The 24,136-nt window shown below is 59.8% G+C and overlaps 6 protein-coding genes and 1 non-coding gene across 7 annotated transcripts; 3 read left to right on the top strand and 4 right to left on the bottom strand.

Moving 5' to 3' along the window:
* Positions 1–477: 477 nt before the first annotated feature.
* BXZ73DRAFT_41826 (family S53 protease) lies at positions 478–2,892 on the bottom strand (the record flags this gene model as incomplete). The annotated part of the gene is made up of 6 exons (XM_048018847.1): positions 478–1,372; positions 1,428–1,574; positions 1,627–1,937; positions 1,991–2,234; positions 2,293–2,558; positions 2,632–2,892. The coding sequence occupies 6 exons, from the start codon at positions 2,890–2,892 to the stop codon at positions 478–480; spliced, it is 2,124 nt and encodes a 707-aa protein (XP_047881125.1).
* A 1,511-nt stretch (positions 2,893–4,403) lies between these two features.
* On the bottom strand, positions 4,404–6,896 carry BXZ73DRAFT_74852 (subtilisin-like protein; the record flags this gene model as incomplete). Its single annotated transcript, XM_048022109.1, has 7 exons — positions 4,404–4,844; positions 4,942–5,386; positions 5,440–5,792; positions 5,852–5,950; positions 6,019–6,253; positions 6,315–6,580; positions 6,633–6,896. The coding sequence occupies 7 exons, from the start codon at positions 6,894–6,896 to the stop codon at positions 4,404–4,406; spliced, it is 2,103 nt and encodes a 700-aa protein (XP_047881124.1).
* A 3,147-nt stretch (positions 6,897–10,043) lies between these two features.
* Positions 10,044–10,687, top strand: BXZ73DRAFT_98029 (uncharacterized protein; the record flags this gene model as incomplete). Its single annotated transcript, XM_048027564.1, has 2 exons — positions 10,044–10,279; positions 10,657–10,687. The coding sequence occupies 2 exons, from the start codon at positions 10,044–10,046 to the stop codon at positions 10,685–10,687; spliced, it is 267 nt and encodes an 88-aa protein (XP_047881123.1).
* A 118-nt stretch (positions 10,688–10,805) lies between these two features.
* Positions 10,806–13,022, bottom strand: BXZ73DRAFT_74851 (glycoside hydrolase family 47 protein; the record flags this gene model as incomplete). Its single annotated transcript, XM_048022108.1, has 11 exons — positions 10,806–10,966; positions 11,025–11,745; positions 11,805–11,876; positions 11,934–12,000; positions 12,053–12,078; positions 12,141–12,164; positions 12,226–12,285; positions 12,346–12,475; positions 12,542–12,633; positions 12,694–12,796; positions 12,901–13,022. 11 exons carry the CDS (start codon positions 13,020–13,022, stop codon positions 10,806–10,808), a joined length of 1,578 nt encoding a protein of 525 aa, XP_047881122.1.
* A 1,131-nt stretch (positions 13,023–14,153) lies between these two features.
* On the bottom strand, positions 14,154–16,708 carry BXZ73DRAFT_41589 (uncharacterized protein; the record flags this gene model as incomplete). The annotated part of the gene is made up of 11 exons (XM_048018799.1): positions 14,154–14,229; positions 14,307–14,533; positions 14,600–14,737; positions 14,827–14,960; positions 15,024–15,476; positions 15,528–15,643; positions 15,693–15,769; positions 15,825–15,923; positions 16,010–16,163; positions 16,282–16,349; positions 16,397–16,708. The coding sequence occupies 11 exons, from the start codon at positions 16,706–16,708 to the stop codon at positions 14,154–14,156; spliced, it is 1,854 nt and encodes a 617-aa protein (XP_047881121.1).
* Positions 16,709–16,847: 139 nt separating this feature from the next.
* Positions 16,848–16,945, top strand: BXZ73DRAFT_t40. The gene has a single exon. It is a non-coding gene; the product is annotated as a tRNA-Cys (tRNA).
* A 2,147-nt stretch (positions 16,946–19,092) lies between these two features.
* Positions 19,093–21,183, top strand: BXZ73DRAFT_98026 (uncharacterized protein; the record flags this gene model as incomplete). Its single annotated transcript, XM_048027563.1, has 3 exons — positions 19,093–19,162; positions 19,216–19,517; positions 19,879–21,183. The coding sequence occupies 3 exons, from the start codon at positions 19,093–19,095 to the stop codon at positions 21,181–21,183; spliced, it is 1,677 nt and encodes a 558-aa protein (XP_047881120.1).
* Positions 21,184–24,136: the final 2,953 nt, after the last annotated feature.

Raw genomic sequence — 24,136 nt, 5'->3', positions numbered from 1 at the left:
ACACTTCATGCCGGTAGTCACTGCTCACTACGCTGAAAGGGCATCGCACGTCTGTTGGCGTGTCCCAAAGCCCCATGGCTAGGCGTGGAGGACGGTATATGACAAAGTAACATATCATCCTTTGAATTCATAGGCAACTTCGGCTCTTGGCTGTGCTCGTCAACCCATACACGAATGTTGTCCAACCGTTGTTCCCCAGGACCAGGTTCCTGCAACTTCGCCACTATCTCTAGCGCGCGGTCGACGTCGTCCAAGAGGCCCCACCATCGTCTCCACACAAACCCACCTTCAGCAGCGTGAGCCACCATATGTTTAATATATGTATACGCTTGTGTGCACGCACGTCACTCGCAGGAAATTCGGTGAGGTTGCGGCCGCGTGGGCACCGCGCTCTCGCATTATCGCTCCGCCGCCGCCTGCAGCCAGTGCCGAAAAGTACGATACGATGCTAAAAAATACGACGTCCCTGCTCAGCGCTCAGTTGTGGTGCTTCGATGCATTCCGGCCCTTCCCTGTGGTCGCGGCAGCCCCCGCGGTGACAGTCGCGGTGACCGTCAAGGTGACGGTCTTCGTATCAGCCGCAGCGGCGGTATCCGTGTTGGCAGCATCGGTGGAGGTCTCGGCCGCGCCCGCGGCGTCGGTGGAAGTCGCGGCCGCGGACGACGCGTCGGTAGAAGTCGCAGCCGCGCTCGACGCGTCGGTGGAAGTCGCGGCCGCGGACGACGCGTCGGTGGAAGTAGCAGCCGCGCTCGACGCGTCGGCGGAGGTCCCGGTCGCGGAAGCCGAGGAGGCGGCAGAGCCCGACGCAGCCGCGGAGCTCGACGCGGCCGCAGAGCTCGACGACGCGGCGGTGCCGTTGCCGGACGAGACCGCGGAGCCGGTGACGAGCGCGAGGAGCTTAGTGAAGTCGGGGGTGCCGAAGCCGGTGACCGGGTCCCAGCCCGCGGCGGCGGGGAAGCCCTGGGTGCCGCAGCCGGGGTTCGAGCCGGTGGTGACGTCGTTGAGCGCGGCGGCGCCGGACTGGTAGATGAGCGGATTGAGGAAGCCGAGCGGGGACTTGCCCTGGTTGAGGAGCTCGTCGTTGAGGAGGGCGACGACGGCGGCGAAGACGGGGGAGGACGCGGAGGTGCCGGAGACGCCGGCGCCGCGGCCGGCGATGTCGATCACGAAGTTCACGCCCTGGGCGGAGACGTCGGGGTAGGCGCGGCCGGAGGTGTTGAAGAGGCCCGCGTTGGTCTTCCCGAGCGTGGTGAGGTAGCCGGACACCGCGTTGTCTTGGTAGCTCGGGCGCGCGAAGATGTTCGAGAAGCCGCCGGACGAGAAGTCAGCGGCGGTCTCCTTGATGTTCTGCGTGCTGCCGACGGAGGTGAGGCTGGAAAGAGCGGGCGTGAGCGGGGTGGCATAGCGACGTGTTCGAGACCACATACAACGGGCAGCCAGACGGGAAGGTGGCAAGGAACTCGCGGCCGTTGCATGCGTTGTTGGCTTGCGATCCAGAAACGCCGCCATCGCCGGAAGCAAACAGGATGGACGTGCCACGAGCACCAAGCTGCGCGTAGGCGTTGCACAGGTTGCTGCAGACGTCTGTTAATTCACGGCGCTCAACATCGACGTGACGGGACTCACTTGGCAAGCTCGGGCTCCGCCTCGAAGGCAGCCTCGTTGAAGCCGAAGGAGGTGGTGAGAACAAGGGGAGGGCTGTCGGCCTTGATGAGCGTGTTGATGACGTCGAGGAAGCCGCTCAAGTCGCCGTCTTGCGTCTTGTCACCGACGGAAAAGAACGTCGTGGGGACGCCGGTGGCAATGCCGACGGTGTACTGGATGTCGAGGGTAGCCTCCGTGGTACCAGTGGTGTTGACGTCGGAAATACCGTTGTCGATGGACACGACGTCGAAGGTGCCTGGCTTGGTGTCTGGGCGGAGCACCGTCATGAATTCCTGCGCACCACCCGTCAGTTTTTGGATGAATGAGGATGTACAACGCCGCGCACCGTCAGGTCAGCCTGGTTCGCGATCTCGTCAAGGAAGGACGCGACTCCGAGGCTGTTGCCAGTCGCCGAGGAGGCCGTCGTCGGGATGTTGTACATCGCGATCAGACACTCGGGCGTGATCTGCGTGTCGCACTCTGCAGGGACCGCCGCACGCTTCGAGCGGCCGGCGCGGCGACGCTTCGTGGTCCGCGGCAGGTCCGCGACCTCGAATATCGGCCCGGTGCGGTTGACGGGCGGGATGAACCTGCGTCCTGCAGCGTGAGCACTCGGTGTCGCACACACCCGGAGCGCGCGACACTCACTGCGTCGTGGGGAAGATGAACTGGATGTGGTCCTTGACGGAGTCGGGGACGGAGTACGCGAGCGTGCGGACCGAGGTCGACGCGGAGCCGTCGTGCGTGTACTCGTTGAAGTCCGCGTTGAGGAGCGCGTTCGCCTGCGCGACGGGCACGGTGATCTTCATCCAGTCGCCCGCGTCCGAGGTCGTCTGCGCCGTGATGTTGTTCTTCGACAGCCACGCGGTGACCTTCTCCACACTCTCCACCGAAGGCGCGATCATCGCGTCCACCTGTCCCCAACCCCGTCAGTCCCGCCACTCCGCCCTGCCGCCGTCACCGCGCGCGAAAGATGAAGGGACGCACCTCGGCCTTGGAGAGGTGGTGACCGTAGTTCTCGCTGTTGGGGTCGCTGACGTCGAACAGCGCATCCTGGAGCCCGGTGGTGTTGCTCTGGGTGAGCGCAAGGCGGAGGGTGAGTGTCTGCGTCTCCGCCGCCTTGGCCTTCCACGAGAAGCCGTTGGGAACGTCCGAGCGCGCCTTGAGCACGTGGAGCCGCTCAACGGTAGGGAGTGCGAGGACGAAGGGGAGGAGGGAGGAGAGAACGAGCAGACCGGCTGCGACCATGTTGACCAGGTGGGATGGCTGGGTGGGGGGTGCTTAAAACAAAGAAAAAGAAGGGGCGACGAACGGGCGAAACGAGCGAGAGAGAGCGAAAGCGGGACCACGACCACGGGCGACCTCCAGGGCGTACGGTAGTGAGCGCATTCCGCGCGCGAGGATTATAACAGAGATGCGCGCGGCCTCCGACGGTCGTCAGGCGGCATCAGGGCATATGATCGCCACCCTTCCGTCGAGTGTGCTTTGAGCACGGCCGGGCTTGGCAAGGACTGGGCAACCCGGAGGAGTGGGCGCCAAGTGCTCTGTGGCCGGGCAGTTTTATCTGAAGAAAAGAAACATGAGCGACAACCGTCGCGCGCATTCCACGGGGCGAACGCGCACCTCTCTAAAGGCCTCGGAAGGTCTTGCAGGTGCTTGCGCGCGCACGCACGGCGCGAGCAGGCGACAGAGGCACGACCGCTGGAGGACGCCGCGCAGTCGCCGAGCGAGCCTTGGCGCACGCGCGCGCGGTGATCGTGGCCGCGGCCCGCTCCCCCGTCCGGGCGTCTGCGCGCGCTCCTCGACGCTTCTTCGACATCGCACGGCGGTCGCCATGGGGGTCCCCCGTCCTGCTCTTCTTGTCCGTCTCCCGCGCGCGGCCCAAGCGCACTTGGGAGGCGTTCCCGTGGACTGCACGGCTCCTCGTCGTGCAAATTCAATCGTCCCCCGAGCGCGGAGGCGGCGTGGTGGCGTTGTTCCTAGCGCGCGGGCCATGCCATGTTCTGTGCAGACTGTGCCGGACGGTTTCAGGTCCTCGAGTCTCGACAACCATCGGCCCGAGGCATGCACTTTGCGGCTGTTTGACGTCGATGGTCCACGGCATCGTGGCACTGGTGGGTGTGCTGGACCCAGCTTTCTCGGTGCAAGTGTTGTGCGACCTCCTGAATCAACATCAGGTCACTGCCCGTCCTCCGCTGCAGCGAGGCGCCGAGAGCAGGGTGAGACTGGCGGACCACAAGCAGACGGGACGGCGCACGATTGGCCACCACACGCGCTCTACCGGTGCACGTCAGCCTAGGATGACTAGATCCGGTGCTCATCCTGCACGATCGCGATGGAAGACGCACCTTCTAGCTCACGCTCACGACGCCCACCACAATTGGCCCCCGCTCCATCAGGTGTGCGGACGGAAACCCCTGCGGCCCGCAGGCCATCGAACACATTCCTGCGGGCCATCTCCGTCGGCGACCTGCGGTCCATTGTAGCAGTACACAATTCAATGGGGAAAGGCGATGCATACCTACGCACCGGGTGGGACCACGCAACGGCTCGCGCACAGAACACACCGCCCCGGCCGCGCACGCGGCCGGGGGATAGAGGGGGTAACAAAAGAGGTCACCGGTGGTATCCAGTTCAGCAGTAGTCAACGACACAGGTTACAATACACTGCCGCTAGCGCCCAGTCCAGAACTCCGAGAATGCGAAAGCTTAACACGTCGACAGCAACGAAACAACCTAGTTTTTTCCACTCCGCACGCTCATTGCTGCGTCTTGGCCTGCTTCGCGCCACCCTTCTTGCCGGCGCCCTTCTTGCCAGCATCCTTGGTCGCAGTCGAGTCGGAGGCGGTCACCGTCACCGTCACCGTCGCGGTCACTGTCGCGGCGCCGTCAGTCGCAGCGGCAGTGTCGGTCGCAGCAGCGGAATCGGTCGCGGCAGCGGAATCGGTCGCGGCAGCGGAGTCGGTCGCGGCGGCGGAGTCGGTCGCAGCAGCGGTGCTGTTGGCGGCGGCGGAGTCGGTCGCAGCAGCGGTGCTGTTGGCGGCGCTCGTACCCGAGGACGCCGAGTTGTCCGTGCTGGTCGAGTTGCTCCCGCTCGACGATGAGCTGCCCGTGCCGGTCGAGTTGCTGCCGCTCGACGACGAGCTGCCCGTGACGAGGGTGAGGAGCTTCTGGAAGTCGGGCGTGCCAAGGCCGGTAACCTGCGCAGCGCGAAGGGGTTGGTCAGTTACAGTTACGCGTCACGCGTCGCTCGCCCTATAACAGGACGGGGGAGGCGGGGGAGAAGGGGACACATACCGCGTCCCAGCCCTCGACGGCGGGGAAGCCCTGGGTGCCGCAGCCGGGGTTCGAGCCGGAGGTGATGTCGTTCAGCGCGGCGGCGCCCTGCGAGTAGAGCATCGGGTTGAGGAAGCCGAGCGGGGACTTGCCCTGGTTGAGGAGCCCGTCGTTGAGGAGGGCGACGACGGAGGCGAAGGTGGGGGACGAAGCAGAGGTTCCGTCGACACCCTGGAGCTGGCCCGCGACCTCAATCGCGAACTGCACACCCTGGGTAGACACGTCGGGGAAGGCGCGGCCGGAGCTGTTGAAGAGGCCGGCGTTGGTCTTGCCGAGCTTGGTGAGGTAGCCGTTGACCGCGTCGTCTTGGTAGCTCGGGCGCGCGAAGATGTTCGAGAAACCGCCGGAGGTGAAGGAGGCCGCAGTCTCGGGGTTGATGCCCGTGGTAGAGCCGACCGAGGTCAAGCTGTCGCAATACGATGAGCGAGAAAGCTGGGGAGAAACCAGCGGTTGACTCACAAGGGGCAGCCAGAGGGGAAGGTGGGCGAGAAGGCACTACCGTCGCAAGCGTTGTTGGCCTGAGGACCAGAGACGCCTCCATCACCAGACGCGAAAAGGACAGAGGTACCGCGGGCACCGAGCTGCATGTAGGCATTGCACAGGGTGTTCGCGAGATCAGGCTCCTGCACAAACCCAGCCTCATCGAAGCCAAAAGACGTGGTGAGGACGAGAGGGGGGTCGTCCTGCTTGAGGAGGGTGTTGATGATGTCGAGGAAGCCACCGAGGTCCCCATCCTGGTTGTTGTTGCCAACAGTAATGAAGGTCGTGGGGACGTTGGTTGCCACACCCACGGTATACTGAATGTCGAGGCTCTGAACCCGAAGGCTGAGTGAGTTTCGCGCGCTAACTCCGGGAAAGTCGCGGCACTTACGGCTTCGGTGGTACCCTGGCCGCTGTCGGAGCCGCCGTCAACGGCCTGGACGGTAAAGGTACCGTTAGTGATGTCAGGGCGAGCCTGCTTGAGGAAGTCCTGTGGGAGAGAAACATGACGGATCAATCACTCATCAAAGCTGTGGCAATCAGGGATCGGTGACGTACCGAGAGGTCATCCTTGTTGGCAACCTCACCACCGAAGCCGCTCACACCGAGGCTGTTGCCGGAGGCGGTGGCGGCGGTGGCGGGAATGTTGTAGATCTCCTGCAGGCATTGGGGGCTGATTACCTGCGCACACTGGGCGTTGACGTTCGCGCGCCGAGAGCGCTCACGACGGCGGGAGAGCTTCATGCTGCCGAGTGCCTTGACAGACACTTTGTTCACCGCGGGCGCAATGAACCTTGAGGTCCATCAATCAGAGATTGGGGCGCAAGTGCGATGATCGCGCATCGATCACTCACTGTGTCGTGGGGTAGACAAATGCAACATGCGGCGAGACGGAGGCAGGGAGGGAGTACGCGAGCGTACGGACCAGGGTCGTGTTCGTGGGCTCGTGAACATAGGTGGTGAAGTTGGCGTTCAGGAGGGTGTTCGCTTGAGTCATGGGCATCTCAACGGTGAGCATGTCACCAGAGGCGGAAGTGGAGTTGGCCGAGACGCCGTTCTTGCTGAGCCAGTCGGTGACGGCCTGGAGGGTCTCGGCCGTAGGCGTAACATGGGCCTCAACCTGCAGGCCAAGCTGTGGCTGTGTGCGGACGAGCAAACGAATGACGACGTACCTCGGCTTTGGACAGATGGTGTCCGTAGTTGTCGCTCGTGGGGTCGCTGACATCGAGGAGGGCGGTCTGAAGGCCAGTGATGTTGCTCTGCTTCATAGCGACGGTGAAGCGGAACATGCCAGCAGGGGCGGGGCTGTGAAAGCGGAAGCTGAGAGGGACAGCAGAGTGGACATCACGAGCAACAAGCTCGGAGTGGGTCGCGCTGGGCCGGCCGAGCGCGAGGGGGATGAGAGCAGAAAGAGCGAGCAGGCCTGCTGCAACCATGTTGAAAGAACGTTGAGAATGTGAACTGGAAGAAGGAAGGACCACGGTGACCTCGAGGGGAAAGGCGAGGTGCAGAAACGTTGTGTCGCGGGTTTATGAAGCGCGACAGATGATCGCCAGGCGCGCGCCGTGCTGGTCGTCAGGATCTCAAAATAGATTCTAGGGCGTGGTGCTCCCCGCGCATCAGCACCTAGCGCGCGCACGCTATTCGTGGCCATCGTCTGTAGTGGCCGTAGGTGCCTGTGCGAACTCCTGTGCAACGACGCTGAGGCTGAGCGCTGAGGCCTGAGGACGTGGGCTGCATGGATTGCAGTGGCGTCCTTCACCAGACACCGTGGGAGCGCGCGGTATGCCGACATGGTCGTGGTCGAAGCTTGCCGCACATGGCCTGCATGCCATGGCAGTCATCACAGACGGGAAGCAGCGTGCGGAAGAAGACTCAACTTGGGTCGTCAAGGAAGCGAGAGGACAGCTGGAGCCACTGCCACCGGCGTTCACGGTGGTGTTCATCGCATGGAGGCGTGAGCGTGATGTCGACTCGGCGCAAAGTTCGCCTAATGAATCAATGCTTGTATCAGACAGACGCGGGGTTTGAGAGCGCATACATGCATATAGCCAAGGCGTTCGAGGACGACGCCATAGCATGTGGACAGCCCCAGCACCAGCCCCTCGGGTCCCGCCACAAGGATCAACACCCAACCGGCTGGTCAGCGCACCGTCGTCCAGCTCCGAAACGCGGAGGTGGACGTCGTCTGGCGAGAGTTCATCGTGCTGCGAGGAGGTGCGAGGTCGGACGAGGTGGAGGAGCATCGAGATGCGGGCGCGGCTCCAGCTTCTCCCCAGCTCCGATCCAACGTTTCGGGCTCCGCGCGGCGAAACAGAGCAGTGGGAGCGCGCCCTTGCTCGCCCGAGCACGACCACCATCTGCGACCATTGCAGCCCTGCACGCTCTTGCACGCTTCGCCGCCCTTTCCCCGCCTTGAAAGTGTGACCGGTGCCACCTTCTCCGCCTTCTGCCTCGCTCTCCCTGACTACGCTGTCACCCGCGCAACATTGCCATCCTCCGTCCGTGCACTGGAGATCGAACGTAAGAGCTAGTACGCGCCAGGATGGCCGCGTCTTCTCTTCGACCCAGAAAGCCTCCACCCAACAACGCGGTCACCTCTCCACGCCTGCGCATTCAGCCCGGTCTTGAGCTGTGGTCGCTGAATACGAGGATTGGTCGCTGGTCCGAGGGATCATGATGGCGAAGACTAGCCACCACCAGGGGATATCTTTTTTTAAGTACAAACGCACGCAGTGACAGCCTTTTTGGGGATCTCGGAGTCGCCAAAGCGCACATTGTTGTCGAAGACCGCGCCTGTTCGGTTTTCCCTCCCCAGTCTGACTAGCATGCAAACTCACCAAAAAGCTTTGCGAGCGGTTAATGTCGTGGCCATTTTCGTGCGGTTCTGGGACATAGGGCTGGATGGATGATGTCGATGAGCACACCAAGTTTTGGGTTGAAAGTTCACTGGATCTCGGCACTGCGCAGGCCGAACTAAATTGAGTTGGCATTGGGCCCATCGCCGCATTCCCCGAGCGCGGATCAAGGCCACCTGGTCAGAACTTCTGTTCCGTTAAAGACTTTCTCCCTTTACGTCTAGTGACCTCGGTCTTGATGAGTTTCGTAGTTTACGCCTACTGTGAGGCTCTGCCCTCGGGGGCGTCAAACGAGGAAGACCAAAAAATCAACTGTGCAGAGCGCAAGATATAATATGTTTCTCGAGTCCACAAACACACCTTCGGACAGGCACGGATCGCCACGTGGCCGTATCGAGCGGAGCACGAAACCCGAAACTTTCCAAATTCCAACAGCTGCGACGCTTCACGTATTCGGGCTTCCCTTCTCCCCAAACTCTCCTCGAGGCGTTCAAAGCCTCCACCAGAATGTCGCCAATCACAGCGCGTCCACTCTCAGTTCAGGACTTACCCCCAGAAATATACAATGTCGTTCTCGACTGTCTCGATACACCCACCCTCAAATTATCCAGCTTAGTATGCAAGACATGGTGGTACATAGCGCGCCCACATCTCTACTCAAGTCTGATCGTCCGCGGGCAAGAGCGCCTTCCCTCATTTCAGAATCTTCTAGACCAGCGTCCATCGGAAGTCACGACATACACTCGTCGTCTGGTCATCGACTTCCTTAACCTCCGCAGGAAAACATTCACCAACATCGACACCATTGCACGTCTGGTTGACGCTGTTGGTTCCTAGTGTCCCGGTGTACGCCCTCATCCGAGGCACTACCAGTATGCTTAGTCATGTATACTACGTTCCCACGCATTGTACAGTACTATGCCGCCGTATCGTCCTAGATCGATATCCAATCTATCATCCTATCCATCATCGTCGTCCTATCCGACACCCTGTCCGTCATCCGGCGTCCTTTCGCCTCTACGGCTCTCTTCGTCCACTGCTCGATTCTTCACATATGACCCCAGTGATGTGTAGTGAGTGTTGCGCTTTGTGGAACGAGACCGGACGTCGCTGACTGCTTAGACTTGGACTCGGACAGTGGTAGCTGAGCGATCAAGATCTCAAGGAAATGCGTAGGAGGAGAGGCGACCGGTTTGAGGGAGAAGCTACGTTCATCGACGTTCATGCATTAAATGGTACATCTGTATGTATGTGCGCCCACCGTCTTGATGCAGTACCGAGGTTCGACAACCCTCCCCTGAGTAATTTCCTTCGATCCGCGTCACCATACTGCCATACCTTACGTGTCCCCGATCTCGGAAATTCCAATCGTGGCCTCTTACCAGCACTACTTCAACAAAGTCTAGCCGCGTCCGCAGTACGTCTTATCCCTCAGCTTGCCTTGAGTCTACCAACACTAACGAGAATGCCGTTGACCACAGTACTCGGCCTCCTCGAACACACTGGTCCATGGGCACGACTCTCTGGGCTCCAAGGGTTTTTGGAGAAGCATCCAGAAGTCGCAAAGTACACTCGTCGTCAGGTCATCCACGACATCACTACCGGACGCCTGGCTAGCGCAGCCCCTTCGTTGGACAATCACTTGTGCCTCCAACACTTCAACTTCACCCCCAGACGACGCACAGTCCCCCGCCCGCCGCCCGCTGCGCAAGTGGTGCCCAAGGCATGCTATTCCAGGAAGGCCCCGACCCCCTCATCGGTCTGCTCGCGCTGTTCTCCAGCACCGACGACGCGCGCATCGACCCCACCTCCACCCCAAAAAGGCAGCCCTCGGACGACCACCACCGGACCGCCCATCATCGTCCCCTGGGCCGGGTGCAGATCCGCCCCCTCGCGCTCGCGCGCTGGAACGACGACGCCGCCACGATCGATCCCAACGCCACGTACCCGCTTGCTCGCACGTCAGTCGTCCGCGCTTCCGAGGCTGACGTACCTCTGCGCATAGCCTGCCCTGGAGGACCCCCCGCTCGCTGTCCTCCACGGCGGGCGTACTACATACCTCCCCCGTCGCACGCCGACTCGCAGCGGCTCTCGTCTCTGTTGCGCTCGACGTGCACTTGGGCAGACGTGGCCTACCGACCGCTTGGGACCAAGGTTCACTGGCGCATCCGTAGCGCGTTGCAGTGCACATCCCGGTGCGACGCGCGCGCAGTTCCCGAGGATGACTCAGAGGCGAGGGGAGGCTGGAGATCAGGCTTTGTGGTCCCAGCGATGTGCGGTAAGCGTCGCGCTTCGTCTTGTGGGCGTGGACGTCGCTAACTGCTTGGGCCATCTGCAGTGGCAAATGGCCATCCGGGGGACGGGACTAAGGGAGGAACACGGATCGCACACGGGGAATGAGGGTATCTGAGGTTTTGCGGGATCCACTACACACAAGTACATCCGAAGCACTGTACACTACAATCGCGAGGACGTCACGACGAGCGGCTAGTTCGGCTCCTTGACCGGGACCAAGGGCGCGAAGCTGACCGCAGGGAGCGGGCCCGAGACGAGCTTGAAGGGCTCGTTCGACTTGGGTGCCTTGCCAGAGCCGTACGACGGCTGTGCGGCGGGCGCGACGTACGGGTGCGCCTCGGTGTTGAATACGACTGCGAGCATGAGTCGCGTCAGCGCAGATCCAAACAGAGACGGAGCCTGAACGCTCACAGTTGTCAAGCGAGATAGCGTTGGGGTCGTCGAACGTGAGGTAGAGGTACTTGAGCACCTCCGCGAACCAGAAGCTCTCCATGTCGTCGATAAAGTCGCTGTCCGTCGCGTCGACGTCGTTGATCGGCGCGTACGCGACCGTCGGCGTCTTGAGGTAGGTCCCGAAGCTCTTGAGCGCGTCGACGGCGCGCTGGTAGTACTTGAGGTCGCCCGTCGAGCGGAAGGCGTAGAAGTTGCTTTCGAGCACCTCCGGGCGCATGTAGTAGTACTCGGACCCGGGAAGGATGAAGAACCCGTTGCGGTCGTAGAACGCGATGTCGCCCTCGGACGGGTTGGAGCCGGTGTAGTTGCCGTCAGAGGAGAAGTAACCGAACGCCTCGGGGCCGATCCCGGTCGCCGTCGACGCGTACGTGTTCCAGCAGCCCTCGTTGAGGTCGAGGCCGATGTTGACGATCGTGTCGTTGTTCATCATCTTGCCGCCCATGATCCAGTTCCCGGCCATGAAGCACGCGAGGTGGGAGCCGATGTGCCGGATCGTGCCCGAGTCGTCGCGGTCGGCGAGGTACGACCAGCCGCCGACGGTAGACTTGCGGAGGAGGGTGTGGATCGAGGAGTCGACCGCGGTTGCCCAGGTGTCGGTGAAGACCTGATCGTCCGTGTTCGTCAAGCGGGCGTACTTGATCAGGTACTCGAGGTAGCTGTCAGAGCCTCCGCCCCACGTCTACGCGCGCCGGTGGCGATAAGCATCACGTTCACCTCGGAATCCAGAACACAACGTACGACGTAGGCCCCCACAGGCTTTCCAGTCGAAGGGTCAATCCCTTGTGCCGGGAAGCCAGGTATAGGCGCCGGCTATTCCGGAGACGGCTGAGTTCACGTACACCGAAGAGTGTCCGGGAATGAGCTTACGTTGCTGATCATCTGGCGCACTGAGTTCTCGGCAAGGGCTCGGTAGGTATCATTGCCCGTGTGTTTGCTGCCGGCGGATCAGGAGACGGAAACGGCATGTGGACGACGGGACGACTTACGCAAGGCGGGACCATTCGAGCGTGAGCTGTGGACGGAGCATGCGCTCAGAAGGCTTCTCAAACTCGGTGCCGCGAGGACGCTACTCACAGTACCCGCTTCCGCGATGTTGGACTGCAGATAGAGGTGGTCTTAGTTGGGGTGCGAGGGAGAAAACGCACGGGAGCAGACGTACAGTCTGGATGGTGGGCGTGGTGCTGTTGATGTTGACCTGGCCGTAGGGGATAACGTTCCCCTGTCACATGACAGGCATCAGCGCCGCGGACCGACGTAAAGAATGACACAATGCTCTCACCTTCGACCACGCGGCGCTCAGCTTGTTGGCGAGCACGACGGACTGGTTGATCAGCGCGGGGTACTTCTCGCCACTGAGCTCGTACGCGCTCAGCATCGCGCCGAGATAGCGAATCGTCGACTCGAACACGCTGGATCACGCCGCGCGACCGCAATCAGCGATGGGAGCGCGCGGAGGAGGCGTCGCGCCGGCGCACCTGGCGGTATCGCCCGTGTGCGAGATCGTGAAGTCGATCTTGCTCGTGAAGTCGACCGCCTCCTCGAACAGCTCGGTCTCGCCCATGACGAACTGGGGGTACCGCGTTAGCGCACGCGTCGATCAGAACCCGGACGCGTATCGAGGGCACACCATCGTCGTGAGCGCGTCGACGACCGACGCGCCCCAGCCGTTCCGGCCGTCCGTCCAGCTCTCGGAGATGGGGGTGAGGTCGTCGTGCGGGAACGCGAACTGCCTGGCGGGAAGCGAGGTGGTCGTCAGCATACATGCAGGGAGGGCAGGACGTGGGGCGCGTCCTTACTTGTATGCGTCCCAGCAGGTATTGAAGATGGCCTTCACGCCGTCCCGGTTCTTCCCCGCGTCGGGGGGAGCGCAATGTGCGGCGTCTGAATGGCCGCGCCGAGCGTGCCGGACACGCATGCGAGCGCGACGACGGTGGTGCGCAGGCTGAGGGAGACCATTGCGATCGGCGAATGGAGGGAGAGGGCGGGGAGGAGGACGGGGAGCGGAGGGCTCGCGCGAGGTCAAGGGAGCCACGGCGGGAGGCGGGGGGTATTTAAGCAGACATCGACTGCATCTGCGTGCCCAGGGGCGGAATCGGGTTTGGAAACTGAGGGCGGGGGACGAGGCGCGAGTCGAGGGCGCGTCGCACGACGCAGGGAGAATGCGGGCCGCGCCTGATTGCACGCGAGCCCTCCCGCGCGCGCCGCCGCCGAGTCGCGTTCGCGTCCCTGGCGAAGCCTGGTTTCCAGCGCCGTCGCGCTCTGTCTCCGCGTCATTCAAGTCCTAGTCGCGCCCTGCCGTTCCATGCGCTCACCCGACCCCGCGTGCTCGCGCGATGGGGAGCATGATCATGTTCAGCATAACCCAGCATGGCCCCTACGGCCACGGCGGCGCAAGGTCAGAACGCGCATGCGGAAGGCGAGCCGTCGTCATGTGCGGTGTGGTTCTGATGCCCCGCGCGACCGCTGCATCAGGCCGTCGGCGGACGCTTGTGGACGGCGCGCCCCGCCGTAGCCCGCCGTACGTCCGCCAAAGGCCCGCACATGGACAGGGTATTTTCGGACAGGAAGGTAGGAAGCCGTTCAGGCGTCGTGCTCCGTCCTCGGCGTGGACTGGGACCTATTGAGCCGGGCGCGGCGGACGGACTTCGCACTCGTCCAGACTCGTCTGCACCTTGTGCCACGCGCGCACGGCATATCGACTGATGTCCGCCTGCGAGGAAGGACTCGTGATCCGCGACACGCGTGACACGCTGTCCCCGACTGCTTCGAATATGCGCATGTGTGTTGGGGCCTGTTATTACGCTCCAATGGCGAGTTTTTCTCGATCGTGCCGAGCAGGAGAACTGGGGGCCATCTGCCACTAACATTGCGCCAGCTCGGATCTTGTTCCACGTCGGAGTTTGCGCGGTGAAGTGAGATTCGGACGGTGAGCCATCCACATGAGTCCATGGAGGGAAGATGGTAGCATTGACGGCGAGTGATAGTACATGCGGAAAAGCAAACAGCCAGTTGTCCAGACATTTACTGGGCGAGCGGAGCAACAGGAAAAGCGTGGGCTTCTGGGGCGGGATTAACGGAATGTTGACGTTATGCGGGGGCGTCGGCGACGGGCGCGCCTTTCTGACGGAAGAAGTCTTCGTCGGCAATTGGCGCGATAAGATGTCTGCAAACGGCGACGGGGCGGGGTGTCGTTCAGCGACTGGGAACGTCGTGGCACACGAATGGAAGGACAAAACGTACTTTTCTTTCAGGTGCGAGCGCATCCCGTTAAACGAGAACAGACGCGTTTCGTTCGCGTTGAGGCGTTCACAGTGACGGCAGATAAACACCTTCTCGTCGCATTCGGCTTTCGCGGCGGAGTCCTTGATAAGGCGCTGCGACAGCCCGTGCTCGAGCGGTGGGTTCGCCGTCGCACCAAATGCAAGTAGGATGAAGCTTCCGTCTACATGACGCTTGCAGTGGCGGCCCTAGCAGCGAAAGAATGTCGTAGTTCACATACATACGTTGATCACTGAGGCGGGAGGAACACCCACCACGCTAGCAACGTCCATAACGAGGTGGCAGGACTGGCACTGCAGACGGTCCCCCAACTCGCGCGCGATCTTGATCGAATCGATACTGTCTGGCTCGGTGTTGCACAACGACAACGCCTGTGAGATCGCATCGACGGCCTGCAAAAAGCGGATCATCCGCGATCAGCGACACCGGATCTTTACCCCCACGCACGCGCGAGGATTACAGAACAAGAACAGACATTGACCTTCTGATCGGCCACAAATCGTTCTGCACTCCAGCGGTCCTTCGCCAACTTCTTCTTCTTCCTCAGATGTGCGCACGTGTGCCCGCATGCCTCCGTGAAGTCCATCCCGCCGTCAGTTGTACCGATCGCATGTGCTGTCGTGGACGATGAAGAGGAAGAGGCCGAAGCTGTCTTCAGTTTGGTCGCTTTCGTTGCACGGCTATCATCGCAACGTCGGCACCGGAACCGAGCGGTGAGGCGATCCACTGGGTGCAACTTGCGCTTGCTCAAGTTGCGCCATGTTGGAAAACCGAGCACCGATGCGAGTGACGCGCGGGCACTCTGGCGCCACTGGTCAAGGTTCTCCTCGAGGACGGCGTTGACGAATGGGTCATCGAGCGTACGCGGGTTGCTAGGTTTGCTGGATTGACCGTCGTTGCTTGAGGGAGTTGGATGTGTGGTTTCGAATACCTTGATGATTGGCAGCCGTCGGAACTCGTTGACGCTGGGAAGGACGGGACGATCCTCGGGCTGAGACGATTGGATCTTCTTACGCTTCGTCTTGATCTGATTGTGACGCACTTGCTGAGCGACGTCAATGATGCGCTGTTCACTCTTCGCTTTGCCCACCGCGACTTCGGTTTCGACGATATCTCTGATCGGGGAAAGATCTTCTCGGGATTAGCTGGGCTCGAGAACCAAACAGGACCTATTACTCATACCTTCATCGGTGATGCGCTGGAGAGAGCGGCATTTTGAGTCATGTAGAAGGCGGAAAGTCGCCGTGCGAATGACGTCATTTACATCTTCGTGAATTGATGAGGCGAAGCTTTGCGCTCTATAATAGCGTCAGTAGAAGTAACAGAGAGGAGCGGAAAACATAATACACGGTCCAGTTTTCGGCAACAACTCTGGCGCGGCAATGCTCATATTCCATGCCCCATGCCCGGATCTTTCGATAGAACTGGATGGAGACGTATACATGAAGCTTTGACGACGCGTGCTCGGTTGCTACTCACCTCGATTTTTGCTGGAAGGGCATCCGCCAAGATCTGTTTACTATGCAAATAAGCTTCAAAAGCGACATTTCCTAGCTCGAAAGCGGTCTTCATGGCCAACTGTGCCTTCCCCACTCTGTTGTGCGCACGAGGGCCCCTCGAACGTTCAAGGGTATTCTGCGGAAGCACCAATGTGAGTCTGGCACTAAACCGCGAAAGACACGGAAAGAATGCAGAGTGGTATGTGTGTGAAACGCACCATTGTCCGACTCCAGGCGAGGCATCCAATTCAGAAATTCTGTAGCAGATGTATCCTCTTGGATTCGAGTCAGGAGATGTTCCCTAGGCGGCATAAGCTCTCTGGGGGTAGAATGCGCATATAGGAAGCAAAGGAACGTACTTCCATGCGCCCTGACATGCTTGCTGCGTGTGCAAGGATTAACCTCCATGCATATATGCGCGATGTATATCAGATCACACCTTGCTACAAACCACGATTCGGAGCGAGAACGAGCGATACATGCCCCTCACTCGGTCGCCACAGACCTGGTCGCCATATGAGCAAGGCGATTCGGAAGTGAGAGTACACGTACGTCGCATGTTTTGTGGTCAAAGAGGAACGCAGCGAACGATGCCTCTGTGAAGTTAGACGGAAAATCGGGTATGGGCTTGGGTAAACAACGGGCGCGGGCTTGTCGCCAAATGAATGTTGTCGAAGGATTGTTCACCAGTGCCGCGCAGAAGTATTTGCAAGTGCGCGCAACGGCAAGTACGTCTCGTGGAGACACAGTGTAAGACAGCATTTCTGCCAGGATCTCCAGCGGAACAGAAGCGATGAAACATTCCGGAGTAGATTTCGAATGACCGTTGCAGTCTGCTGGTCGTGATCGCTTCGAGGGTGGCATCGGAAGGAGCAAGTGGTGGTAGTGGAAGAGCAAGCCGCAGCTGTAAGTGCGTGCCATGCCACAAGCTGCAACTGCGGCAACTTCGTATTCAGGGACTTTAAGGGCTAGTCATGTGTTTACGCCATATCTGTGGCTCTAAGGGCTTATAGCTCAGTGGTAGAGTATACGATTGCAGCTTGATTAGATACTCCTGATCAGCTTATCGTGTTGTCCCGTGTTCGAACCACGGTGGGCCCTGTTTTTTTGTCATCAAACTGATGTGGTCGCTTGGAGTGATCTGTAAAGGCAGCGACGTCTTCGTATTTTCGCCGAAGTGTCAGTGGGGCATTAATCAATCCTCGATGCAGAAAGACTTGATTTTCGACGGTCTCCAGCAAACTTTACAGGTGTGAATTTCGCCACTTGAGAACAACTAATACTATGAAGAAGATCTCGGATGTACATATTCTTCCTGCAGTGTTGCTTGACGAACATGGGCGTAAAATTTCCCCCTCCCCCACGTACCAGTCGCCTCTCTCCCTTCGCTTCATCGTGAAACCCACGGAGATATTGGTTGATCATTTCCCACTGTAGAAGGACCCTAGACGCCAGCTATGCCCGGGCTCAAAACATAAAGCGTTACACTCACTACACCTAGAGCGGTCACCTCTAACCCCCTCGTCTTCGAGGACCGCGCCTCGGAAGCCTCCACGAGGCGCACGGCTGTGAACCATTGCTTGTTCCGGTTCGGCCCACACGGCTGACAACGCGGGAGGTAGGATGTGAAGGATGTGTGGTGGAGACAGACTCCGAGAGAGAGCTCTCGGACCACGGACAGGCACATAGCTAACTGACGGCGCGTAGAAGGCGATCCGGCGACCTAAGCCTCGATCCGGAGGCAGAAAACCGAGTGCTTGGCAGACCAAGGTTGGCTTTGAGAGAGCGAGTAGTCTTGTGGGGAAGCGAAGGAGGTGCGCGTCGTCAATGTCGGAGAAGAGTGCGATCGGAGGGGGTTGACTCTGGCGCTGTCCCCAAGATCTAACGAAAATGACATGCTTGGGCCCAATTTTTGCAGCAGGCGGCGTTCGAGGGTGTGTGCGCCTTCTGGAGGTGTCGGCGCGGCGGCCACGGACACTGGAGGCTCGGATGAGTGTGTGAAGAGCCCGGTGAGGCCGTTGAGGGTCACATGCCGGAAGTCCTACAGTCTGAGTATTGCGCCGACCATGTGCGCGACGGCGTCGACCTCAGTAGAGACACGCTTACTGTATTTGAGGAGGTTGATGACCAGTCGGCGCGTCTATTTCACGACTTCTGTTTGTTTGAGCTCTACTAGTATCTCTTGTCGGAATGCAGTGAGATGCCCGTGCCTCGAACGGATTAGATGCGGGCGTGTAGTACGTATGGCCATAATCGACATAAGACGATGGGCTACCTGAGGGCGGGGATGCCATTGAATAGGTCCTGTACTTTCTTCGTCGGCATTCTTGTCAGTTGCGGCGATAGTCTATGGCAAGGATGTTACAATGTCACATACACGTTCGGATTCAAGTCCAGCAATGAGGTTCACACTCCGATTGGGAAAGCCGTTATCGCCGATTAAAGTTTTATGCTCCGAGTAAGGCTGGCCGGCGCACCGCCGGCAGTGCGGCTGCAGCGTGCTTACGGACATCGTTTCAAGCTCTCATGGAACACCTTCCGACAGAGCTTTTGATTTGCATTGCCGACTACCTCAACGACTCGACAGTCGCTCTCGCAACCTGTTCTCTGCTATGCCGTCGCTGGAGGCAGGTCGTCGGTCTCCGTCTCTTCTCCGCAATCGATGCACGCTCTCACAAGGATAAGTAACTTCAAGTCTCTCAAGACTTTCTTCGAGATCAATATCCATATCTCTCCTCATGTTCAAAGGCTTACTCTTGGTCCAAGTGTCTGGCCGAACACCGGTAGCCAATGCTTCATCACGACCGATCGTCTTCTCTACATTATCGGGTGCCTCCCAAGTCTTCGATATCTGCGTCTACAGAGGCTCTCCGTTGAACCTCCACGACAGGGTGATCGGATGCCAAGACCACCTTCGCCAGTTCGATGGCATCTTGAGGACTTCCTCATCCTGGATTGCGCGGTGGGGATGATCCCTTTGCTGTCTTTGCTCGCCGTCTTCCGTGTCGACCGTGCGGATGTACGTTGGACCCCAACAATGAAGTTGTACCCGAATGACTCGGACCTCGACGACCAACTGGTGCCAGAAGGGCCTCTCGAGCGCACTATACCCTCATACGACATCCGGGCCTTGAGCATCCAGCTGATTCATAGCGTACCCAGTACCGCTACTATGCTACTCTCTTGCTCGACTTCTAACGTCCGCGACAACGCGCTCCTTGACGTTCCAAGACGATGGAAACCTCTACATGCAGTCACTCCAATGGATGCTTGTGAATGTCGGCCCCAGCATCATCGACTTCGGGATCACTTGCTTCCGTAAGTGGATATTCCCGTGTCTTTACCAAGCACCCTGACGCGGTTGTTGACAGAGCACCACAATCCCTCCGACGTTCAAAGCGCTGTACAGGCTCTGCCCAGCCTGCACCGCTTCCGCTGCAAGTCCAACATCGCTGTGCATGCTGATCAAGTGGATTTATCAATCAATCGTTTCATTCTCGGGATGCTCGCCAACGACGTGCTTCCCAGTGTCGCCTTCAACCTGGAGGAACTCGAATTCTACTTTCAAGCCGTGTCTGATGGTGACCGACTTTCGTTCGACATGCCCTGTTGGACTGACCTCGCGCAAGCGGTCGAGCGCTTCGCAAGTCTCAAGAAATTGGTCCTTCGTATTGTCGATAATCGCCCAGATGTGTCCACATCAACTTTGAAGGAGGTTGTTTCATTTTTTGTCGTTGTATTCCACCGACCTATGTCTAGAGTAATCTTTGCACTCAATATAGATTGAATCAGCCTTGAGGTGAGTCTTACCGTATAATGAGGTCCACAGTGTCCAGTCAGCTGATTATAGTAGGGCACGGATAACACCATCTGTGCCGATAGCGCAGGCGGAGCCAGTCTTTTCCAAAACTCTGCAAGCCTCTGCCCCGCCAGTCAGCCGCCGGTCTTCTCGAGCATTGGAGTAGCCCTGCTTGCTGCTTTGCGCCAGCCATCCGCCTTCTCTATCAAGTTCTGTCGCTCTTCCGCCATTCAAGATGCCTCACGGCCCCTCCGTCCTCCTCTACGCCGCATCTGCCTGCGCGATCCTCGTCGGCGTGTCGCTCCTCGCCACGTTCGTCCTCCTCTGCCGCTGGCACACGCGCCGCAAGACACGCGCGCTAGACCACGGGATCAACCAGCTCGCGGCGGATTGTAGTAATACGGCGATCAGCTTCGCTCCCTCCCGTGACTACTCCTGGCACTCCTTCCACCCATCCACCTTCGCCTCCTCCGCCGACTCGCCCATTGTCACGTCCCCACAGCCCCTCACCGTTGGAACTCACCTCCGCCCGCGCGCGCGGAGCACAACGTGCGTGCGCGGTGCGGACCCGAGCGTCCCGTGCGGCTGCCCCTGCTGCACAGTCACTGCGCGCTCGAGCACCCTCTCGCGTACCCTCGTCACGTCCTCGATCTCCTCCCCGCATTGCTCGCTCTCCACCATGATCTCGGTCCCCGGCTTCTCCCCTGACGTCGGCCTGGACGAGCGCGCGAGCCCGTCCTCCACCCGCGCGACGCACGGCAGTGTGCACCACACCGCACGCCTCACGCCCTTCGCGAGCGTGCGCGTCCCCCGCGCCGCGCACCGCGCCGCAGTTCCCGGGGCCGGGTCAGCCCCCAACGCCTCTCCCTCCCCTCCCCTCCCCGGGCCCTCCCCCACAGGCCGCTTCCACGCCTCGCGCCCTGCGCCCCGCGCGAATGCCGAGAACGCGCACCGCTCCCCACCCGTCGAGCGCCCGTCGCCTCAAGTGCGCACGCCCGCATCCCCGGAGATGTGGCACGCGTGGGTGCTGTACCAGAGCGAAGGGGCGGCGGCGGCGGCGGCGAGGACACGTCTGCCTGCGCCCGCACGGACGGGCTGTGGCATGGGGATCGGAATCGGGATTAACACGGGACTGGGCGCCTCGCTCGCGCCCGCGCCCGCAGGGAGCCCGCCTATGCTCTCGGACGACGCGGGCGCGACGCTCTTGGGTCCGTCGTCGCCCCCCGTTGGCGGCGCGGGGCTCGCCGCGCAGGCGGCCGGGGGCCCGCTCAACTCGCTGCAGCTCGCGATCGCGCGCGGGAGACTGGGACCTCCGCTCGGTCCGCGCGAGCCGGTGCACCGGGACTCGCGCATGCCCGGCGCAGCCTATGGAGCGGTTCCGGAATCCGAGGTTGCGAATGCTGTGGAGGGCGATGGGTCCAGTCGGGCGCAGGGTTGGGACGCGCGCGGGGAAGATGACTCGGAACGAGAGTCGCGGCCGGAACCAGAGAGGGCGAAGTGGTTTACCGACGTGGAATGGTATGGGGACGGTGGTCCGTAGTCGCCGTCGGCGTAGTATGGCCACCTCGAGGATACCGAGAGGACGCTTGACGTGCTGAGTAGCGCGTGCTTCTTATATTGTACATTCTTGCTTTTCAATTACATGAGCGTTCTTCGTGTCAGAGTTGACAAGATGAAGCACTGGCTACGAGGTGTCTAGTTCAAGCGTTATTGCTCACGTTTAATCAGATATGTAATTGACCGCAGACATGGGATACGATAGTGAGGTGCTTCGACCCGTGCGAAGCCGAGACGTTGCGGTCATAGAGGACATCATGTCAAAAAGGCATTGTTTACAACTATGGGCGCAGGCCCACAACGTTGTGCAAACTATATCCAGAAAGCACAGGATGGTATTCGGTAATTGTTACATAAAGTACCCCGTCGGTCTGGGGTGCCTCTGGAGCCGAGCGGGAGCATGGTGGACCAAAAACATGATTCAAACGCACGTTGCTACTGGGCATGGACGCCTATCTCACGACCAAAGTCTAGACGATAAGCCGACAAGTCCCATGCGCACAAAACCTGCCTAGTAAGCGTGGCAACGGCGTGTTGACGGTCCGACAGCCGAGAGTTTATTCTACTACTGTCGCCTCCTCTCTTGAGGCGGCAGGCCCTGCGATGCCAGTGCAGTACCGTTCTGTTCGGCGGCGGTGCCGAGAACGTCCCTGGGTCCCGCCGCACCGCGCGACGACAAGCGGCTTCGGCGGTTTCCAGAATATCAAGCAGAGCTAGGTCACATTGTCACCCACGTCTCGCCGGCGTTTCAATGCGGGCGCAAGCGATGCCGATTGCATCCGATTGCGCCTCTCAACCCCACAGGCATGCAAGAGCACTCCAGATGGAGCCGTTCTGGACCGTGCGGGTGTGCAGAGAAGACGCGACTAGTCTGCTTCGCACCCTGTGCAGCGCGGCGTAACCTAGCTAACCCCCGCATCCAATGCAGTGGTTAGCCAGGTCGCAGGTGACCCATTTCAGCGAGGCACTGTGCTGTTGCATAGCGAGAGGCCCTTGAATCTACACCGCCGTATCATCAAGGGCCCAAGGTCCATACCGTACCCGTACCACCATGCAACTACTGACGAGGAGCATGCTGGACGGCGCCGATCTGGCTGTATGCGAAATACTCGGGAGCAACGTGGACATACCAGGACATCCGACCACCTTCGGTGTTGGCAGCAACCCTTGATCATACCACCATATGGACGACGACCGAGTAGTTTCTTATCTTCGATTGGTATGTGAGTTCCAAGGATGCTCGCTGTGCGGAAAGTTCACCGATGATCACATTAAGGTTCGACGTGGGGCAGGGAGAGAGGATTCCCGTGACGAGTTAGCATTCTGGAGGCCAAAGTGTGAGTTTTCGCCCTTGTCTCAGAAGGACACATCCCAAAGGCTGAACTTGGTCACGCCAGCCTCAGGCGTGTAGCTTGCTTGGGATGAATATCTCGCCCAAAGCACGGTGGACAAGTCACGGCTTGGGTGCCACAAGATGCCAAGACTCACCCATTCATGAGAGCGTCCTGAGCGCTGAGTTTTGGTACAAGGATGCCGACAGCTCCTACAGGTGTCGTGGAGATAGCTGACCGGGTGATACTGCAGATCAAAAGGTGTCGTTGGTTGAATTGACGATGGCATACAGACTGTGTGCGGATGACTTTGTGGGTGCAAACAAAGCGGTTGAGCTAAAGCGAGGCGAGGAAGAAACAAGAGACGTCGCTGACGGTACGAGGGGAGAGGGAGGGAGGGAGAGAGTCGAGATGGTGGGCGGAATTCGTTCGACTGCAACCGCAGTGTCACTCAGATCTCAGAGGCGTGGGAAGGAGACGCCCGAGCTGGCGACACATGCTCCGATCGCCTTCTTGTTCTACTCCGTCGTTGCGCTAGTCACGAACACAACAACGACCCCGGGTACCAACGACCAGAACCCGCTTGTTTCCTGGCCGCTAGTTCGTTCCCAGCTGATGCCACACGATAGATGACAAGACTTGGAGGCGAGAGGCTCAAGGTGAGCGCTCCATTTTGACAACTCACGGAGATATCGTAAACACACTACCACATCCTGCTGAATCAGGAATCCTCGAGGCAATGCTTTTGAGGACTCTCGGCTGCCTTTCTTCCTGGTGCCGATATGCGTGTTCCGATGTCAATCAACAGAACGAATCAGACTCACCGTGGATGGCTCCGATCGCGGGCCCATGTCGTCTCTTCAGGCCTATGCACTGGCCACTATGAATCATGATGGCACGTGTGACGTCTACCCAAATACTCATATAACTGTTTTCAGATCTCTGGATCCACAATAGGGACAAAGGCCAGTTCTTGATGCGGTGCAGCGGGGAAACCCCCTCGAAGTGGCACCTATTTTCCAGAAGCTGAACGTCAATGGGCCGCACACCAGAGGGTTGTACTCCTACTATCGATGTGAGTCACGCAAATATTTTCCTCAAAAAACTGTCACAGTGAAAATTTCCTCCGACAACATCGCCTCACGGAGGCAAGCGGATACGGTCCGCCTCACATCTCGATCTCCACGGGACCACAAAGAGGAGAATGCCCACATAATCTCTTTTTCCGGCTCCATGAGCCGCACAGACTTGTGGATTTCGACGCTCTGCAAGCTTATCGCCGAACATACAGAAGCGTTCCGCCACAAGGGATCTCATAAAGCAGGACTCAGCTGGCGCATCGGCATATCCTTTCATGCCTGTACTTGCCTGCTTCTCCGAGGGGGACACGCTCTTTTGGTGAGTAGCCCTGTCGTGTTGTTCTCCAAGTCGATACCAGAGGCTTCGTCCCCACGACGTTGCTTCTTCCCTTTGTTCTCTCCTTCTTTAGTCCTTTATTCGCCTCGAAGCCGCTGACTCGGCCTTCGCACAGCGCATACGCCGCCCTCGTTCCCCTACGAAACGCAATCGTTCCCCATTCCGACGCCATTCGGCCCTCATTCCGAC

The sequence above is a fragment of the Epithele typhae genome (assembly GCF_022376455.1).
Source record: "Epithele typhae strain CBS 203.58 chromosome Unknown BXZ73scaffold_6, whole genome shotgun sequence".
In the NCBI taxonomy this organism is placed as follows: domain Eukaryota; kingdom Fungi; phylum Basidiomycota; class Agaricomycetes; order Polyporales; family Epitheliaceae; genus Epithele; species Epithele typhae.
Note: the sequence above shows the minus strand (reverse complement) of the source record. Positions and strands in the feature narration are given on the sequence as shown.